This window comes from Magallana gigas, chromosome 7 (genome assembly GCF_963853765.1).
Source record: "Magallana gigas chromosome 7, xbMagGiga1.1, whole genome shotgun sequence".
Taxonomy (NCBI): domain Eukaryota; kingdom Metazoa; phylum Mollusca; class Bivalvia; order Ostreida; family Ostreidae; genus Magallana; species Magallana gigas.
This window is the reverse complement of record NC_088859.1, coordinates 9,603,117-9,625,159: the sequence shown is the minus strand read 5'-3', so window position 1 is coordinate 9,625,159 and position 22,043 is coordinate 9,603,117. Positions and strand designations below refer to the sequence as shown.

At 33.2% G+C, this 22,043-nt stretch overlaps 1 protein-coding gene across 7 annotated transcripts in view; it reads right to left on the bottom strand.

Annotated features, from left to right (window-relative positions):
- Nucleotides 1-22,043, bottom strand: part of LOC105319193 (microtubule-associated serine/threonine-protein kinase 4) — a 38,758-nt gene that overhangs the window by 5,976 nt on the left and 10,739 nt on the right. For 3 of the 7 annotated variants that reach the window (XM_011416610.4, XM_066067028.1, XM_011416612.4), the window contains 20 exons: nt 19,528-19,738; nt 17,697-17,782; nt 16,735-16,763; nt 16,033-16,109; nt 7,339-7,414; nt 6,833-6,914; nt 6,500-6,633; nt 5,931-5,951; nt 4,033-4,105; nt 3,185-3,388; nt 2,795-2,893; nt 2,290-2,416; nt 1,992-2,056; nt 1,804-1,883; nt 1,456-1,630; nt 1,186-1,277; nt 914-994; nt 754-824; nt 522-638; nt 234-344 (listed from right to left, as the gene is read on the bottom strand). In XM_011416610.4, coding sequence (XP_011414912.2) covers nt 234-344; nt 522-638; nt 754-824; nt 914-994; nt 1,186-1,277; nt 1,456-1,630; nt 1,804-1,883; nt 1,992-2,056; nt 2,290-2,416; nt 2,795-2,893; nt 3,185-3,388; nt 4,033-4,105; nt 5,931-5,951; nt 6,500-6,633; nt 6,833-6,914; nt 7,339-7,414; nt 16,033-16,109; nt 16,735-16,763; nt 17,697-17,782; nt 19,528-19,738 — 2,011 coding nt within the window. Of the gene's footprint in view, nt 1-233; nt 345-521; nt 639-753; nt 825-913; nt 995-1,185; nt 1,278-1,455; nt 1,631-1,803; nt 1,884-1,991; nt 2,057-2,289; nt 2,417-2,794; nt 2,894-3,184; nt 3,389-4,032; nt 4,106-5,930; nt 5,952-6,499; nt 6,634-6,832; nt 6,915-7,338; nt 7,415-12,673; nt 13,550-16,032; nt 16,110-16,734; nt 16,764-16,881; nt 17,052-17,696; nt 17,783-19,527; nt 19,739-22,043 lie in introns of those variants that run through there. The other 4 variants (XM_011416611.4, XM_011416613.4, XM_011416614.4 and 1 more) reach the window with 4 other exon arrangements.

The following is a 22,043-nucleotide window of genomic DNA, read 5'->3' as shown; positions in this document are numbered from 1 at the left end:
CGATGCATCCAAGAAATTACATTCCTATGAATAAGCAAAAAACCCACAATCCACAAAAATTGGCCCCCATGAAATGAAATGATTCCACAGTACCTGTATCTTACATTTGAGCAGATATGCAAGCTGTTGATCATGTTTATTCACTTACACTCAATCTTAAAATAAGATGTAGGATGATGTGTGAGCATTTGTAAAGGTGAGAAGACATGGCCAAAAAATATGCTATTAATTACCATTGATGACTTGTGAAAATAACTCCTCAGGAGAGTTTCCAAAAAAAGGTGGACATCCAACAAGAAACTCGTACAAAATAATTCCCATTGACCACCAATCCACAGGTTTTCCTGAGGAAAAAAAAGAACATTTGATAATAGAGATAGCATTTTCATATGACTTTTTATCTTTAAGTTTTATAAATCCACATATCTGATGGTGCAAATACACATAAAGTTAAGCAACTGTCATCTCATTTTTTAACCTTGTTTATTTTGCACATATTTATGATTTTAAAAATGTCCTACCATATCCTTTTCTGAGGATAACTTCTGGAGCAATGTACTCTGGGGTGCCAATCACTTGTTTGTCACTGAATTCTGTGCAGTCCTGTTCCAAAGAACCCTCATAAAGATTGGTGGTCACTATGTAAAAAAAAAAAAAATAATGAACTGTGATTTAATAACACATCTTTATTTATATTTAGACATCTCCCACTACAAAAGTTGCATTTAAATGCTGCTTGTACAATGTACTTACAGCTCATGAGTCCAATTTTTGAAAGCCCAAAGTCTGTGAGTTTAATGTGGCCAGTGGCTGTTATGAGAAGACTAAAAGAAAAAAAAATGTTAAAAATAACTCATTTACCGAAACTTATGCAGTTAAATTTTATTAGTCGTGTGACCTCTGTGACACTTACTTATCAGGTTTGAGATCACGGTGAACTACTCCATAGCTGTGAAGGTATTCCAGAGCAAGCACCGTCTCAGCAAAATACATCCTTTGAATAAAATACAGAGCATTAAACATTATCTTTTTAACAAGTACAATTTTAATCTTTATTTATGAAACTACATGTATGTTTCCATAGTAGTTCACATCCAACAATTATAAAACTTTTCCTTACTAATTTTATTCTCTTGCAAAAATATATTCTGTTAGTACATTTATTGAGAAAACCTTGAGACTCACCTGGCAAGATCAAAGGGCAGAGGTCCGCCCTTATGAACAAGTGTGGCACAGTCCCCTCCTTCCACATATTCCATCACCATGCAGAGATGTCGCTATAGAGCGAAAAAAAGTAATCCATTGGTCAAATGACTACGCAATGCTAATATAAACAGCCTTAGTCTTAAACTTCTCTTGATAATGCATTTAAAAATGTTGCACTTATTCTTGATAATAGGAATAGAAGAGTTGTTCTTATTTTTTTGATTTTCCATACTGTGAATGACAACATACCTTGGTTTCAAAGCTGCAGTACATGCTGACAACGAATGGATTTTCGGTGAAGCTGAGGATGTCCCTCTCCGTGAAGACCTGCTCTGTCTGATTGCGTAGAATCAAGTTCTGTTTGCAGATCTTCTTCATGGCAAATCTTTGCCGAGATTCTTTATGGCGTACAAGATAAACAGCACTGGCAGAAAATGGACAGAAAAAATTACTTATCAATACATATTCTCAGGTCATACAGTATACAAGTTTAATCAACCTTTGGCTAACCACAATAAGCAAATTGATAATATTCTATCATTTGCAGGATAGTGAACAGTTTGGAATATATAAATGAAACTAAAGTAAATTACTTACGCATATGCTCCATTGCTAATCAGCTTTATGATTTCAAAATCATCTTCCACAGGAGTATGAAACTTGTATACACGTCGTTTCTAGAAAAGAACAATTTCATCACACTTCTAAAAACTTCAATTACAAGATTGGCAAAAAGTAATCTTTTTTAAACTGAGTGAACTGATCATTATATTTCTGTTCTATACCTGTGTAATTTCATCAGTAATGGAAGTATCAAGCTCAGAACTAGCAGTGTCCCCATCAGCTAGATCTGTAAAATAAACAATACATCTAAAAAACACTTTCAAATATTTAAAAATTCTTGTCAACCACTGAATCATTTTTTAAAACATAAAATACACACATTTCTTGATTTTGCATTCAATTCACTAACTTCGCCTATAACAAAGGGTCTTATTTTCTCACATTTCTGACAATAAATACAACAAATTCCCCTTAATATCAGAAGTGTGTATTTTAACCCCATAAAACAGAGACACTGACCTTCCAGTGGGTCCCTGTTCAGGCCTAGTTTGCCGATGATGTAGCGAGGAATGTCTGTCTTCAAGTGTTCCTTTGCCTGACCTTCGGCCACTTCCAGTAACTGGTAGAACTTCTCTGGGTCAAATTCCTTAACATAAAAAGTTAAATTGTTAATTACGAAGGAATATTAATAAATAATGTTTTATATAAAATACTCTAAGCAAAAAATGTGCATGAAAATTGTTATAAACAATTCCGAAATCACTTGAATACATTCAAATTTGATGCATGCATATAAATTAATATATTCAAATAAATTTCAGCTAAAAAAATTTTAATTTTACAGAGTGCACTAATTTTGAATCTGACTGTAAAAAATCATAGTGAATGATTAGTTCTCCTGAGAAGAAAGTACAGTGCAATAGAAAAACCCAAATTTTGAATCGAGATTTTGTCATTTAAACTTTAGAAAATGGTATCATTATCCAACAAAAAAAAAAAAAAGAAACGTAATATATATTCTCACCAAACATTCCAATAGCCTGGATGGCCTGGATATAATTAGGTAAAGGTTCTTGATGAGGGGATACAGAAACTCGTATGCAATATCTTCCCTTTCTTGTGCCTAAAATTGAATATCAATGTACTTACTGCTTAAAGAAAAAGAACATGAATTTCATACATAAATATGACAGGGAACTTGTCAAGACTGTGAATGGTAAACCCAGTAGGCATAGCACATCTGAACCAACATGTCTAGCAAGCCCACAAAGTCCTGATTATAAAGATAAATAAGTCTAAATAAAAGTCTAAATCAAAAACTTTATTATTATATTTATATATAGAGAGAATAGAATTCATCCCATTTGCCTGATTATCAACACACTGCAGATAGAGAATAGAATTCATCACTTACATCTATCAGCAATTTCTCCAATTTTTCCGAGAGCTCAAAGAAGTAGGAGCCGGTGATTTGTTTGTCCTGGGACTTCTGCAGGCAGTCTCGCGCCAGCTCCATCACCTGGTGGTGCAGGAACCGCGTGATGGCGTCACAGTCCACCTCCTCCAACTTGTTCTGCTCTATGAATTTCTTCAGTTTCTCCTCCATCTGTGCTGTGGCCTGATAAAGACATAATGCTGCCATAAAGGACTATGATAGCACAGTGGTCTGGTTTAAGACATGATGCTGCCTCAAAGAACCAGCATAGCAGAAGCAAAAAGTTTGTGTAGACAGACTATACCTCTATGAATTAAATTCATGTAAACTCATTAGGTTTCACATACTGTAAATTCCTTATTTTACGCGAGTGCTTAATTCCACTGTTTTGCATCAAATCTCGAGAATATATAATAGCGAGCACCAATTTTTTGTTATGATTTCATATAACTCAAAACTGAAAAATGAGAGCAAGATTTTAAAATCTGCAAGGGCTGCTTCTCTCGATTTTAGGTGGAAATTAATTCCTTGCATTAAATAAGGAATTTACAATATACAAATTAAATGTTATATTGTGAATGTTTTTGCGATTTAAAAGATGTGTAATATGGCAAGATATAAAGACAGTAAGACCCTCACTTTTTATCTTTTAAAAAATGGGCTTATGAAAAGTTGAAAAACAAAACTTCAGCATTATACAATTGGTAAAAAATTATTAGAGGGATGAACATTATTAAGGATTGTTTAGATTTTAAATAAAAACACCAAAATCCTGTATGAAAAAAATTTTGTAAAGCATTTGCTGAGGCCATTTATTGTATACGTACCTTTGGGAATCTCTCTTTATAAACACTGTTCATCATCACAATTTCATCACCACATGGGGAAATCATGGGACTGCTGTTAAACAGACAGAAAAGAAATGATGAATATATTAATACAGCAAAAATGTCACTTCAAAAATGAAGAATTACTAGGTACATGTATAACTTGTATAATTTGAGAGTAAATGCTCCATTTATTAGCACGTTACAGTATGTTCATTATTGAATTAAAATATTTATATATTGTTGCAAAATGAATTTTAAGATGCTTTTAAATTTCAGCAATTAAATTTACAACATATTTATCTTATTTGAAGTAAATCTCAAAAAGCAAAAGCTTCACTACATTTAAAGATAACATTACAAGGTTAAAAAATGAGAAATGACGGAGATTTATTTGTGTATGAAGAAATGCATATATTGTAACTATATACTTGTATATATATGAAAAACTGTAATGTATTTACATAGTATATGGTATATTTTTTTTGTATAGATTTATACTACACTAAGTATGATTACATTGTAAACAGCTGGAAAATCAACATCAAATAAATACAGTATATAAATACATGTATTTTAGGTCATGCACAAAAAGGCTGTACAGAGTATAAAAATCTGTTTCATATGGTAAGTTTATAAGAAGCATTGATTTCAAGTTTAAGTATTTTATATGCATGTGCACACTTGTGTTATAATCACAAGATTCTTTTTGTATAGTATATGAGAAAATTGATGATTATTTTTAGGGAGACTTCATCATATAATAAAACTTGCAAAGTGCAAACATGATGGATAAAGCAAAAACTGTGGGATCCAGAACAAAATGCTTAATTTCCAAATATAGCAAACTGATTTGTGCTTCCTAAGTGTGAAAATCGAGTAACAAAATTATGTCAAGAATGTCTCAAAGGCCAAAAAGTTAGAGCAATAACATTTTAATTTAACATAAATCCTTCAATGGAGGACCAGGTAACTTGTTTTAATACAATTCTCTTTTAGAAATACTAACATCCGTCACAGAAATAAAGATAAATAATCATCTAACACATAAACTACATGTAGAATGACATGCATCATCTGTACCAACCAAAGTCTACAGTCACTGTGTAGCATTTGGTGACTGACCAGAAGGTTAGACAACTCAGAATGTATTGAAGATTCAATAATGTATGACAACCATAGCTATTGCAACACTTTCTTATGCAATCATCAGTTTGAATGTACTGATTCATGTCCATGGTTATTTCTAAGAGTGTATGAAATAAACTCTATGAAAGAGTTTTGAACAGGACAGAATAACATAAATGGTCATAAAATAAATGATCTTGCACCACAACAGAACATTTGTAGTTACTCCGATCCATATGAAAATAGCAACGAGGCTGAAGTTAACATCATAAACAGGCCACATGTCCTATGGCAAGACATCATTGTTATAAAGCAATATTGAAAATATACAACAGGGTGTTTCAATATATATCAAATACTTCATCATATCAAAATAGTATTTAGATGAAAAAAGATTGTATGCAATTTAAATGCTTAATTTCTAGTTTTGATCTAAATTTCACTTTCATAAATAGAACTATTTTATATAACAGTCATATAAAACTAAATTTTTTCCTGCCTATCCAATTGGGCATTACCACTGGCATAAAAAAATCAAAACATTAACACCTGACCTTAAACACACATGCATGAAGAAAGATGACTGCAATGCAACACAAAACGTAGTGTGACATCATTTGATGGACACAGTTATAGCATTCTAGCACAGGTGTTTACACTTAGCGTTAGATGGATGTACCAAGTGTACAGCTCTATACATACAAAGACTTAGATACCAGCCGAGTATACACAAAATTAAAATCAAACAAGAGGATGGAAGAAACTCTTACTCAAGTGCAAGCCAGGACAAGCTATTCATTAAAGCAGGAAATAATAATTAGTCATGTAAACCAAATAGTCACAACTCTGGAATAAATACACTTATAAATATGGTAACATTTTTTTTCATTAAACATTCACAAGTTTCATATCTTGCAGGGACCTTTAATAATTCACAAGTGGTCAAGTTTCACTGTTGAATTACCCTACTTTTATATACATATGACTTAAACAATTTGTAACCGTTTTTCTATGAAATAAATTCAAGACTTATCCTAATTGTTTTTAAATTCTAAATTTATTCATTTTTTTTTACCTTTTAAATTCTCTAAGGTTTAGATTCTTTTATGATATTAACTTGATATTATTGATAATTGATAGCCATGCATGAGCCCTCTCCTCACTAAAAAAACCTTAAAATTTTCCAAAACTGAAGCATATTTTTTTGAGACCATAAATACGGAAAAAGTTATCAAAATTTTAGCAGGCAATCATTAAAAACCCCACAACAACAAAATAGCAGTCAGTAAAGTTTATGAAGAAGAGATGATAAACAGATACATTTAATAGACCCACACACCTCAGACTGCGAGATCTGGGTCGTAGGAGGGGGGAGAGGGGCGATTTGCGTCCCTCTTCTTCTCCTTCGTTGCTGCTACATTCCTCAGGAGCTGGCTGGTACTGGTGAAGACGTTCTTGGGATGAGTATTGAGACTGAAAACAAAATGAAACTTATTAGGAAAACATTTTCATAACAATAATAACAATCATTCTTGTTTCATAAGAGCTTTCAGGTGTTGTTGTCATTCCTTTGATACTTTCAAAACAGCTTTTTTATTACAATATCAATACTCTTGTCATTAGTTAAAATGGATTGAAACTGGAAATAAATCGACTATCAAAACACAGCTACCGAAACATTGGAGCTGCCAGGTGTATTTGTTCCGTATCCTGAGGAAGGTAGGGAGGCAAAGGACCAGCGTCTCCCATCACACCTGACAAAACCACAAAAATAAAATATATCAAGTCCTCTTTCTGCAGTTCCTCTAAAGAATTTGATTAGGTAAGGACGAAGATATAATTATCTAAACTGGATTTTTTATATTTTTGTTTGTGTGTCTGTCTGATGTGACTGTATTCATCATACAAGTGCTAGATGCCACTATTTTTAACTGAATCATACCAAAATTAATCTATTACTCTATTGGATATTAATAGGCTTTGTAGCTTGATTTCTTTATTGTATTTGGAAAGGAAATATATCTTATAAAATAAATACAGCAATTTTTTCCCCCTTTCATACAGTGTTTAAAGGTTGGATAAAACTATGAAAAGACAATTAATTAGTGGCTACACCCTGTATTCTCTCTTAGAGGACCTGAGAGTCTAACAAACAAGAGTAATAGCTAAGCGTCTTACTTCCTGACATTTTGGAACAGGAAGTTGCTGTGCTGGCTGGGTGACATGTTCCTGGGACTGTCATGGGGACTACTTCCTGTCAAAACAGAAAAAAAACAAATGAAAAAAAAATTAACATAATTTGTAATCTTCAATTGATTCAAATTTTCTGTATGAGCATTTATTCAAATAAACATAATTACAGTTTCAATGCCATTCCATTCAACACATATACTGCAATACAAATATTTTACACTACATCTATCAATATAAATTAATGTATATATAGTATATAAATTGACTGTTGTTTTATAAGTACATCAATGCATCTGCATGGTCACCTAGTTGAATCACCACATTTTTTTGGTTGAATCGGTTAAAAATGGATGTCTAGGGAATTGTAACTTGTGAAAAGCACTTATTACTGTACATATAATCCGTTGTTTTATCATATTTTGAGTACATTATTTGACTAATCGAAACAACGCCAATTAAATTTAGATTATGGAAGTTTTTGACAATTTACGCAGTTTTTTTTTTTACAGAAATATACAATACAAATATTATTGGAAATCAAATTGTTATATAAAATAAATTCACTTAAACTTCAACATGTACTTCAACGTGTAGGGTTAAAATCTTTAAGGGATCTCTCCCTCTCCTCTCTCTCTCAAAACACAATTTTATTCCTATTAGTCAATCAACACAAATTACTTCTAATCACTCTCTAGCTGTTCCCTTTCCTTCGTTTAGCACATGGTCAATCAATAAAGCCCATTTCTAGAGATTCCTCATCAACACAAAAAGTACATTTTCAGGACTTTTCGATTTATCCTTATACAATATCATTCATTTTGCAAGTTATCACCAATGTTTCAAATCAGAGAAATGCATTTACGGCTTTTACACAATTTTTTCAACAAGGCAACCGCTTCACAGAGTTAATCATTTCTCAAAACCAACTGTAAGCAATATCAAAAAAGTTTTCGGTCAGCTGATCAAAATGGTATTTCTGTCATGCTTTTATTTAATAATAATCATGGATGATAAAGTGTATAATATTTGACTCACTCTGGACCACAAAAGCCACACAGAATGCTGGAAGCAATTTGACATTGCTGTTTGAATTCCACAAAAGCTAGTCCCTTTTTGTTCTACTCCTGTTGATTTTATATGTCTTAGTCAGATTTTATTTTTTTAAATGTCTTGATCTTTTCTTTTAAGCATTGTTATTAAGGTCTTCCGTTTCCAACGGAAGACCTTATAGTGATTGTAATGTTTTTTATTATTTTTTTCCCCCTTTTTTTTGTCCACAAGATTTCTCAGAGATGGCTGGACAGATTTTTGTGAAATTTTCTGGAATGAAAGATAATAACAATATCTCTAGGCGTTTTTTTCATTTTGTCAAAAATCATTTCCGGTCGTCCATTTCCTGTCCCGCGTTGAAAAAGCTTGTCACCTCGAGATCTCAGAATCGATAAAGACTTGAGCATCCAAACTTTGTAGGACAATAGACCTATAGTTGTAGATGTGTTTAAACTATTTTGTTTTGTTCGTCGTAACTTCCGGTCGTCACCGGAAGCACCTCAAAAATAATAACTTTTACGCATTAAATTCCTTTTCCATAGAATAAATATATAAGTATAAATCTATACTTAGGTTGTGCATGCGATGTTATATTAACAAAAAAATTCTACTTCCGGTGAGATATCTCAAGTATCTCAGGTAGCTTTTTTGAAATACATTTTGTACCCACGAGATCTCGGAAACTATTAATGATCAAACCAAAAAACTTTCATGGATGATAGACATTTGATTGAAGATGTGTTTAACCGGTTTCATTTTTTCTTCCGTCACTTCCGGTCCACACAGGAAGAGTTCAAACAAATCAAGCTGTTTATCAGTTTAACTGTTTTTCTTTGATATTTGTTGTTAGCTCAATGAACAATTATCTACAAAAGGCAAGTATACAAGAAATATTTAATACAATTTACATTGAGCACTTCCGGTCGTCCGTTTCCTGTCCCGAGACCAAAAACCTTGTTTCAACGAGATCTCAAAAACGGTAACGACTTAAACGATCAAACTTAGTGGGATGATAGACCACTATGTAGATGTGTTCACACTATTTTGTTTTGCTCGGCGTAACTTCCGGTCGTCACCGGAAGCACATAAAAAATAACTACTTTTATGCATTTAATTCCTTTTTCATAAAATAAATATATAAGTATAAATTTTATGCATAAGTTATCTATGCGATGTTATATCAACAACACAATTCTACTTCTGGTGAGAGATCTCAAATATCTCAGGTAGCTTTTTTGAAACACATTTTGTACAAACGAGATCTCAGAAACTAAATGTGATCAAAGCATAAAACTTTCAATGGATGATAGGCATTTAATTGAAGATGTGTTTAACTGGTATCATTTTGTTTTCCGTCGCTTCCGGTCCACACAGAAAGAGTTCAAACAAATCGAGCTGTTAATCAAATTAACATCATTCTTCTGATATTTGTAGTGTGCTCGATGAACAATAAAGTACAAAGGACAAGTATACAAATAATATTTAATACAATTTACATTGAGCACTTCCGTTTGTCCGTTTCCTGTCCCGAGACAAAAAACCTTATTTCGACGAGATCTCAGAAACGGTATTGACTTGAACAATCAAACTTTGTGGGATAATATACCTATGTATGTACATGTGTTTACACTATTTTGTTTTGTTCGGCGTAACTTCCAGTCGTCATTGGAAGCACATCAAAAAAAAAATTTTTCTTAATTTATATATAAGACATGGAATGAATATAACAGTATATAATCTTAGTTATTACATATATATAATGTTAAATTAGCAAATAAATTTTACTTCCGTTGAGATATCTCAAATATCTCTATGTAGCTTTTCGTTCTCCAAATGTGATGCCCGCGAGATTTTTGTCTCTGTAAGTGATTGAGACACGAAGCTTTCATGAATGATAGACATTTAATTGAAAATGTGTTTTACGGGTTTTATTTTGTCAACTGTCACTTCCGGTTCCCACCGTAAGGGTTCAAACAAATCATGTTTTTAACAAGTTTAACTAACCTTCCTGTGTGTTTTATCTAGCCTCATAAACAGTGATGCACGCTAAGCAAATGTACGAGAAATACGAGCCTTTTTTTAACAACTTCCGTTCGTCCGTTTCCGGTCCCAAGACAGAAAACATTGTTTCAAAGATATCTCAAATTTGGCAGAGATGCGAACAACCAAACTTTGACGAAAGATTGACTTATGATAGTAAAAATGGTTAACATGTTTTGTTTAGTTCGTCGCTACTTCCGGTCGTCACAGAAAGTACTTCAAAAATTGATTTCTTTTTTATTCCGGTTGTTTTACATAGAAGTAACGTCTGGATATATCATTCACAATAATTATCACATCCACTATTTTTTCTATGTGAGATAAGCAATGTCTTACAGTTAAATTGATATATGTATATCAAAACGGAAGACCTTTTTGTTGCTTTTGCAACAAGAGTCTAGTTATTTTTACTATTAATATACCGTATATATTTTGTTTTATTACAAAATACTAAATTGTATTTTAAAAAAGGAGTACTGTGGTTTCATTAATTTTCGTGGGTATCAATTTTCGTGGATTTTCTGAAACCACAGTTTCAAGGATACGTAATTTCGTGGCCAATGATCCTGTCAATACAAAATGTTAGTTGAAATTGAACTTCAATGAACATTAATTTTCGTGGATCAACTTAACAATGAAATCCGCGAAAATTGGTATTCAACGAATATTGATGAAACCACAGTATGCTATTATCATCTAGGTCTATTAAACATTTATACACTCTTATACTCCCATATACAGGCAATATTACATCTACTGAGTATTTTCTTCTCTATTTACAAGAAAACAGATTGTGATTCATAGCTCTAAGAAACTGTCAGGGCTTAAAACTACACAATCCAGTTCTAACCAGTTTATCAATCAGTGGAATCTACAGCAACCTAAGAAAAATCACGGATTGCACAAAATAATCATAATGATGTCAGACTAAAATTCCCCATATAAGATGACAGGCTATTTTTTTTTATCTTACCTACTAATAAAATACAATAAATTAGATACTTTTATTTACTCTTTACGATCAATTCATTATTAATTTGTTGAAAGAGAGATGTAAATATAAACAATAAAATGTTTTCTTTGATGATTCACGTGGGCTATGAAGGAAGCGATCATAACAAAAAAAATATAACATGCCAGCGTTTCTGTATTTTTTCTGCAATGTCACTTAGTAAGATACCTTCATCACCACAGCAGTTTATTGTTTAAATGACTAACAAACAGCACCACTCATCTGTTATATTAAATTGTTTTGTCCGTTTTCTTTTGACCTCTGTTAAACACGTGCAGTCATATCATTTCCTTTTCATGAACAAGGCTTAATCAGCCAAGCATGGTCAAATGAGCAGTGACATGCTAACAATTAATTGACGATTGTGACAGCTACTAATAGCATAGAGATTAATAGAATGTTAGGCTCCAGACAAGCCTTTTTGTGTATTAGTTGTGTAGGTTTTTTTTCAGACAGATCCATTCGATTTCCACCCACAGCTGGAGGCTAATAATGGGGTGTCTCCCTGTTCCATCAATTGTTCACCCAACTAATTAACAGCCTCTGACTCTGACAATTCAATTCTTACCCCATCACAGCTATGTCAGATAATTAGATAAATTACACATTATTCAATCCTTCATTTTACCCTATGTACCCAGACACTAAATATATTGGTAATTTGGTAGAACACGGTATATATAAAATCTGATAAAAAAAATTATTTCTTTACCTTAAATTCTTTTTATTATAAACTTTATTTAAAAATTTTAAATCCATTATAATTATGCATATTAGTTGAGGGATCCAATGAAGAGTACTGTGACGTTGAACCAAATGATTTCTTAGCTGACAAGACATAAAAATCAAATTGACAAAGTTTCTATAAATTCCTTTCATTTAACATATATGCATGATGCTAATGATGAAGTGTACGTATTATTTTTGTGCAAAAATATATTCCTTAATAAAAAAAAATATTACCAGACAGCTCCTAGAAAAACAGATTCTGTAAATCACAAACCACCTCACAGAGCGATCATACCAATTCCATTATCTATTATTCAAAATCACTTCAAAGAATTCCATTACGACTGTAATCGATATAAATACCATATGCTTTGTGTAAACATGAGTATATTTTTATTTCTGCATCAGATACCCATACATTTATCTGATCCATTTTTAAGAGATACAAATAGCATAGAAATAAGAATAAGGACAAACGAAAGCACATACCATGAATACCTTGAATTATGCTTCGTTTTCGGAATCGCGACCGACCTCTATGTCGGAGACATTCCTCTAGCTCCTCGAACGATAAGCTCTCCACAGAACTGGACATCCATGGCTTGATATGGTGTCTTTTGAACAACAAGGCATCATCATCCATCTCTGCTTGACTAAGCTATGGCTGATACCCTTTCAGACCTCAGGACAATAAGTCAACATTTCAGTCCATTTGCTTGATTGAACTGTGCTCGCTTGGAATCTTGACAAGAAAGCTGATGTAGTGCTGATCAAGGAGTCACCAACACATAAGCAATTGCTTTCACTTTTCTAAGGCAATCAATAGAAACTCCACAGATATAAAAGCAGTTGATTCCTTGCACATTATCCGACAAATGTCACAAAATTCCTTTAATTTTTAAAAAGTTCCTCTAATTCAAAACACAATAGCATTTTCCTGCAAATTTATCAATGTAGACTGCATAATGCAGTGAGCTGTAGCAAGGATATTCTTGCAGCATTGATATTCAGTCATTAGCAAAAAGGAAACAGCATAAATTTATAATGGTAGCTTTTCAGCAGACATTACCTTCCAATACATGTAGAATGCCTAACCCTGGATATCATATTTTTTTAAAAATGTCCGATTGCTCCACTACTCCTGCTGTGAACTTACGAGAGGATATATCAACCTTTATCACAGACCCTCTCAAAGGAGTCCTCGCGCTACACTGACAAAGTTAAAAATCCGAAAAGTTTCCATGGCAGTTGTTCACTACATACACAATGTCTGGGAAAAGGGGGAAAAAAGGAAACAGTTCTGGATCAATACAAAATCAGAAACACCGCTACAGATACAGTCATGCAATATGAACTGACACGTGATGAATTATCGCATCAATTTTCCTGAATGCTAGAGTAAATTCAGGGAAATATAAAGCCTTACCGAATTGTTAAATTTGTCATCAACACATTATAGTTCATAGAGAGAAACACGCATCAGACTACAGGGAGCACGCAGTCTTTGATTTGTCTTGAAAACATTTCTCCTGTTAGTAACTTACAATAATTATTACTAAACAATTCCTTCTTAGAAGTTTGCTATGGCTTGTCATTTAACCGTTGAATTGACATCTCAGTGACCATACAATATGGTGAGGAAATATCATGTGCCTTTTTGAGGAAATTCACTGTATGAGGTTAGATTTTTTTTCCTGAATTAAAATCAACATGTATATAGTCCTGAAATAATTCACATTTTCTGAAACATGCCTGAACCTTTCTTTGTACTCTGCTACAGCATTAGCCACAATACACTTACAGAAAGTCACTCTCGTTGTAAAAACCACATGCCACACGTGTGTCTAAAGTGAACCCACTTTACCCTACATTTCTGAATTTCTAATTCCATTCATAATTTCTGGTGACGTACTTCAAATTAAAATATGTGCTCATACTTGATATAGAAAGATGACAAGCATATAGCACAACTTCTGCTTACTGATTCCGTAAGCCTCTGGCCATGCAACAGTACTCTGCACACTTAATTAACTTATACAGTCTACAGATGGGGCTCAGTTACAATTGATTGGGCCACATTTGCTATTCAAGTTATCAGTAAACAACACTTAGTTTCAGTTGAAATTCAGAATTAACACGATTTTCCATTATCCCTCAAAGTTTACACTCTGTTGTGACAAGTGCTTTTCCTCCATCAAAAAGGGAAATTTATAGCCCTGAAGAAAAAACATCGTGAAAATACATCCAATCTAATTAATTAACCTCTTCCTACATGAAAATTGAGTCTACTTTAGTTTTGGATGGCTTTTTTTTTCTCTTGTATTTTAGCCATTAAAGAGGTTGAGCAAATTAATTGCTTCACTTAATCACTAACTGCAGTGGAGGCAAACACTGAAATTGAACTGCAAGCACCTGCTTGAGAACAGCTGTAAATAAATGATATGTTATTCAGAGCCTGCACAATGTCTTAAAAACACTACTATCACTACAAGCAAAGCCTACAGATATCTTGTTTTTAATAACAAGGAAATATCTGAAAAAATCTTGTGTACATTATTATATTTTTCCAAAAACCAAGGTTAACTTCTGAAGAATCTATTCACATCATTCTTTAAAATTTTTAGATCATCTGAAATATCTTGAGAAAATCGTGTTTTTGTTTGTAACAAATTCCATATATAACCTGGCCATCCTTTTTTGTTTGGCCTTTTACAACTAATCCACTAAAATTAAGACATTACTAAGCATACTAAAATCCCTGGTTATTAAATAACTGATGAGAAAGACATGCAAACTACGCATTTCACTTCATGATGTAGAAGGCCTGGAAACCAAGGCTGTAGAAACTAATGGCCAATTAATGCTATCACCTGATGCGTCTCAATACATCAAATTCTGTATTACCTGACATGTTGTCATAAAATGAGTACCGTAGTTCATCTACTTAATCTCACAAACCCAATCTAGTCAAATCTCAGACACTGATACAGTTAATCAAAATTCTATGTGTCAGCAGTAATGGAATGAAAGCAAAAACTTGAGTATTATGACATAACAACAATCTTGTTTTCCTGAAGTACATGTATCCGACTTTCCAAAGAGCAATTCTCTTTATGGATATCACAGGAAGCTATGAAGAGCATTGGATATATTTTTTCTTGTACAATTTTACACCAAGTACAGCTTTATCCCCAGCATTTGACATTAGATAGCCAGCTCCAAACATCAAAATGTCCAAACAGCTATATATTTTTTATTTATACCCCAAGACCAGTTCCTGAAAATTTGCATAACACATGTAGTTGACAATTATTTCCTTCGAATATTTATGTTGAACTATTTACAAACAAATGTTATTAACATAAAACATGGTTTTATAAATAGCATCACTGAGATAATTTTTCATGATCGTTATTTTATTCCAGTTCATCAAATTTTCCCTTTTACAACATTTAATTCTTATCACAAAATGAGAGGGAGGGGTGAAATTCTTCACATAGTAACATTTGCCAGTAACAATATTAGTGATAACTTGATTGTAACTTTAGCCTTTAGGAATAACACCCATATCAGAATTAGTGATAACTTCCATATTACTTCGGCATTAAAAAGGAATCAACCTTTCAGAAACAGCTTTCATTAAACAAGTTCTTTTAACCATGCAGACACATTGAACACACGGCTAACCTGGAAGTTAGTTAAGCTTTCCAAGTTGAAATTCAGGAAAACAAGCTTACTTTTGTGTTAGCTTCTTGCCAGCATCAACAGTGGTCACTCATATGTAAGTTTCTAATTGTGCAGTATCTAAGGTTATGGATATGATAACGGACTTCCTAAGTTTGACTTACCATGTAATTGTGGGGATGGACATCTCTGAGGAAGTACTGGGGAAGTATTGGGACCAACGATGGATTTACGAACTCGACTGAAATTTTAAAAAAAAACTCTACAGACTTGCATATTGTATTATAATGTACTTCTAAATCACAATCATAACCTCTAAAAATGAATAATAATCTATTGATGTTTTTGCTTACACCTAAATGTCTAGACAGGGAAATGGCAACACCATTCACATTTCCCTGGACATTTCATGACAGGACCAAAAACAAAGAGTGTAAATGAAATTGACCAATGAGGTTTATGATTTTCTAAAACGCTCAACTTTTACCATTCCTAAATTAGCCAAATAAATATACTCAGTGACCATCATAAAACTTGCTATTCCAGACTAAGTTATCAGCTAAGAGATAGCTATATCGATTTGGAGAGGGTAAATGGCGTCACCTGAGACTTATCTTACAGATCATCACAGGAGTCTCTTCTTCTCACACCTCATTAGAAGAAGTCTATAACTAATACATCATAACCAGGCTAAAATTGCTTCAGACTTTAAAAGTTAATCTATTAATAAATCACCTTTGTTAAAGTGATCAATTTTTTCCAATATATACATACATAAAATGTGAAATTAAAAAAAAGAAGGGAAGGCAATTTTTAGCTTGCAATAATTACTTGAACTTATGATAAAATATAATTAATTATATTACCTTGCTCTTCTTCCAAATCCTGGCTCCTTCTGTAAAATGAAAACATAACTGATAAGTTTGCATTACAGTAATTAAGAGATATATTAATCTAACACAAACACTCCTATACACAGATCATGGTTCTAAATAAGAGATCAGACTCTGTACCTCTTCCTGTGACCTAGTTAAATGCTTCCATGGACTAACATGCTGGAATATGTAGTTATTTTGGTAAGACATCCTTGAATATGTACATCCCTGATCACATCAAAATATAAACAGGAGCAGTGCCAGGGTATCTCCCAGACACCTCAAAGGACAATGGTGAAACAGCTCAAGGAAGCGAGAAGTGTTCAGACTCCCCCTGCCGAATGATCAGTGCCTAACCCAGCAAAAAATAACCAAATACTGCTTCAAGACTTTCCATGATTAACACTACTCACTGGGTCAGGGTGTTTAGTGGAAGTAGCAGGGGTCAGTCTGGTGAGTTCTATTCACTGAGGAGCGTGTGCCAAAGATGATCAGATAATACACTTCCTACAGTAGCCTGTTTCATCTAGAAAACATCTCCCCCATGCCACCCAAATGATCAGAGGAGCAAGATCTTATTTTTATGTTGATTTAAGATACAGAAAATAGGTCTTCTACATTAATTGGTAATTCCTACAAATTTAATAGATACCATGCTGGCACGTAGTCAAACTATCCACTACAACTTTAGCATTAGTTAGCTCTTCATAATCTAAACTGCAAAAATAACACTAATGATGGTAATTACATAGATGATGATGATGATGATAATGATGATGATGACGACAACAACGACGACGGCATGAATAGCACTGATGATGGGAAGTGAAGGTGAAAGATGATGAGGACAATGAGGAGGAAAATGATACCATGATGATGATGAAGAAGATAGTGATATCAAAAAATCAGAAAGGGTATTTTACACAAACAAAATTGAAAACTTGTAGTCTTACCAATCCTGCGGTGAGGGATGGAGCAGACTGTCCTAAAATGGAATTCTTCATTCGTAACAGATTTGGTTCAATGAGTGCTCCAACACCTACAAATATAAATGATCAGAATTCTAGGGACAGTTTTATCACAACCTTAAACAGTAGCATGCAGGAAATCTATAGCCTACATAAAGCACAACTATTTCATCCAAAAGTTATATTATATGCTGGTGCATTCTTCCACAAAACCTCATACTCTTTGGTCTAGCTTCCACAGAGAGATGTGGGCAAAAATTCAATATCCCTGTGGAAATTTTGCCAGAAACCTTACTCTTGCATATTGTAACAGAACATAAAATTTGTGAGATGTCAGTTTCGCTTTTCTCCCCTAAGTTAATCTAATTAAAGTTTGTCATATTGATATAAAGTCCATAATTAATACAGCCTGCAGTCAATTTTTTATTTACTGCATCTAATTTTGAATGAATATGCAAAAATTCTACTGAGCAAAATAAGTGCAGTGTTTCAATCAATTTTGTTTAGATTTTCATTATCAAATTGCCTTTAACCTGTGTTTTGCTTGCACATCAATTTAAAACTAAAGAGAAGAGAATAATGTAAAGAAAAAAAAAATACCCAATGCTATCAATGCACAAAAACAGCTGAGTGCAAAGACCATAAATCAACTAATAAAGATACAACATAGATTTGGTATCGTCCAATGCCAACTTTGTACGTTTGAGCTAATTTTCATGATTCTGACTGCAGGGAAAAGAATTGTATTTCCTTTCTTTTTCATTATTTATTGTTAATACATCAGTGTGGTGTTGGATGAAGAACTCAGATAAACAATATTTTATACGAGATCTAATCAATCGTCTCAAGGTCCTCACACCGACTTCTCAGGTTCCCCATCTAAATCAATACCTCTCCCTGTATTACCACAGACTGTACGTCAATGAGAACTTGGAAAGCTGAAACCTTCGGTTACTGCAGCTATACAATCGTAATTAAATCTTACATATTTCATGTGATATGATGGTGGTATATATCCCTCCATAACTGAATGTTTCTGAACTGTAATCATGCTAAGAAGCGCTATAAAAGAGAGCTTCCTGGGAGTCAGACGTAATATGCTACGAAAAGATGAATGGAAAATTTACTGCGAGTTCAGAAAAGCAAAAAAACCTATAAATCAAAATTTTTTCAGTAGACATTTGTATCTTCAGTATTACATGCTGTACCGGTATACTTGTACAATTCACGGTTCAACTCAGCAGTTTCTAATCCTAAAAAATTAACATTCTACAAAAGGTTCTACAAAATTCACCTCACAATATGGATCAATTTCAAAATCTGATCCATCTTGTTCACTTTAAAATATTAAGGGACTGAGCTCTTTGTATTTTGGACAATTAAATTCTTTAAGCAAGGAACCACACAAACTTGGTTCTTTTGTACATGTACGCTGGTCTTGTTGCAGCAACATTCAGTACCCCACTTTATTAAGACTTGTACTTTTTTAAGACACTACGTCAAAAGATGGCAAGTTAAATGTTTTGTTAAGGTTGTTTGTATCAATCGATTTTGGTTGTATATCATCATAGCTTAGTGGTTAAAGTATCTGAAGCTTGTAAACCACAGATCATAAGTTCAAATCTGCCTGGGGCTTATGTCCATATTTACTGAATACAATTTTTCAAAAATCATATTTTTATAAAAAATTGCATATCCCCCCTACCCCATTTTACTTATAAAATTCTTATGCATCATGCAATCTATCATAATCAAGTAATTTTCTGCTGATTTGTGAAAATATTTCAAGGTGTAGTGAGCCACCTTAATAACTTACTGTGTCCCAGCCCCGAGTGACTGGTAATGTTGTTCATATTGGAAGGGAGACTGATAGGGGTGCTGGGGAGACTCTCCCTCCGACGCCTTGAATCTTCTGACAAGGTCCGCTGTAGGCGTCGGATGCTTCCCGGCCGACCCAGGGGAAATTCATCCAGGCTCCGACGAACACTTGGTGACAGAGGACTTGGTGATATGAGGCAGCCATCAGACTGAAAAAAATCAGTAGAGAGAACATTTAAAAATTGCTTATAAAATGCAATATCAATGATTTCGCCATCCAACTCTTTTTTTTCAGTAAAAATATTTAAATTAAAAAAGTAAGTGATGTATGATGTGGGGTAAAATATTCAATAAATTATGCAAAAACTGTTATTGATTTATCAGCTCTCTGCATAATTGCATGAGGACAAATAAAGCAGATGAAATTAATACAATTTTCATTAAAGAAAATTTTGGTAAATCATGCATGTCTTTGATTATAATTTAAGTCAAAAAATCAAAGTTTGGAGATCCCTAATCCAACTAAGAGTCAACAATTGATGCTGAAGAAAAATCATTAAAATTTATATATATATCAGAAAAAGCTTAGACACTAAGGCATATAAAGGATCATATAAAATTCTGACAAATTTTAATCAATGAATCTTGGCGTCTACTATATTGAATATGTATATCAATACCGGTACTTTGATTGAATAGGTTTAAAATTAATTTATTCGCATTGTGAAAGATCAAAGAATCTTAATATAATGTAGATAGTCTAAATTGCTTTGTTCCTTTAATTATATACTGATAATGAATTTGAATAATCTAAATTAACAAATAATACGAATGACGTAATCTGGAGTCTATATATTTAGCCTACTTCCTCGCGACACTTCGAGGTCAACTCAGTTGACAGAAGGAAATTAAGCGGACTGGGAATCCACGGCATGAAATTACAGTCAATTCAAAACTTTAAATCTGTCCTACAAAGGGGATTACAATTTTCAAGGCCAGCTAAAGGAAATGGCACTCAAAATGAAAATATTTTATCCCACACTCAAGGATTTGTGAATTTAATATTCAGGTTTACAATGTTGATACAGATCAATATTTGCCAAATTGGCTTATTGCCCTTTCCCAAGTCTTTACACAAAATCTTAAACATTGACAGAAAGACATAGAGCTAAGAGTGCTGAGATATTATGGGAGATCCACGCAAGATCAACATGTGCTCAGGAGGACTTATTTATAAATAATGACCAGCTCTAATGCTTAGTAATATGATTAACACGAGTAACAACATACAAAAATATGTTGCATTAAATATACTGTATTGATTTTACAGACAATAAACTTTAAGAATATGTAAGGCTTTATGTATTTATGATAAGGGAAAAACACTTCCAAGCTTCTGTTTCATATTATGCTCTGGTGATAAAACTTGTAGATAACTTTGCCATAATTTGACAGATCACCCTAAACCTCCTTCAATAACACAAGGTCAGCTCTCTGTGAGTCACTGAGAGTTATTATAAGCCCCAGGTAAACAAGCCCAACTAGTACTAGTAAACATCCGACTTACAATAGACCCCCAGGAACTGAGCCCTGAGTATACAGGAGGGTGTGTGGTGGGACAGTTACACCTGTGTTTAGTCCTTACTGGACTCTGTCAGGTGTGAGGATGCTGGCCAGTGTCCATACACATATCAAACTGATTACAGAACACCTCACTGTCAATGAAGACTGATCTAATGCATGTACAGTCGCTAACAGTTACTGATTAAGTTTTAATTACTTTCTCTCATAACTTTGACACATAAAAATGAATGAGAGATGCACACAATTTGTTCATTATTTTCAGAAGGCTTATATGGTATCATGATTTTCCCAATGTATTTCATTTGTATAATCTTGCAATCTGCCATATAATAAATGCTTCATACTCAAATACTCATTTTTCATCAGATGCACATACATTCATATATACACATAGTATATGCCTAGTGATCATTAAGGAGATAGAAATCTTGTTTTCTTGTTTTTGTTTTGAAGGTTAATATCAGCTGACTAATCCATATGTTGACAGCAGAGATAAAAACCATAGTGTTTTCACTGGATACAGCAGTCAATGAACATGCACATGAAGTTAGCTGCTCACTACATGGCTTGCATTGTTGTCAATTAAAGTTTATATTTTGTTAAAACATCTGTGATAATTATTTCAAATACATCCAGTTCCATATTATTACTTCCCTGTGAGAACATTCACTGTATGTACATTGACTTTTCTTTCTGGCCTTACTAGGGAGTGTGTTTTCCCCTCTTCAATAAGTGATCACTTAATAATTGTTTTCAAAAGGGAAATGTTTACAACAAATTGTGAAGATTTCCTATCTATAAATGTACAAAAATAAACCTTTGCTTCATCATCATGGAGGTGATTGCTCTACTCTAGGTTTTGAGTACTCTCTCTCTCTCTCTCTCTCTCTGAACTTATTGATACATGTATACCAGGTATGTGAAGAGCTA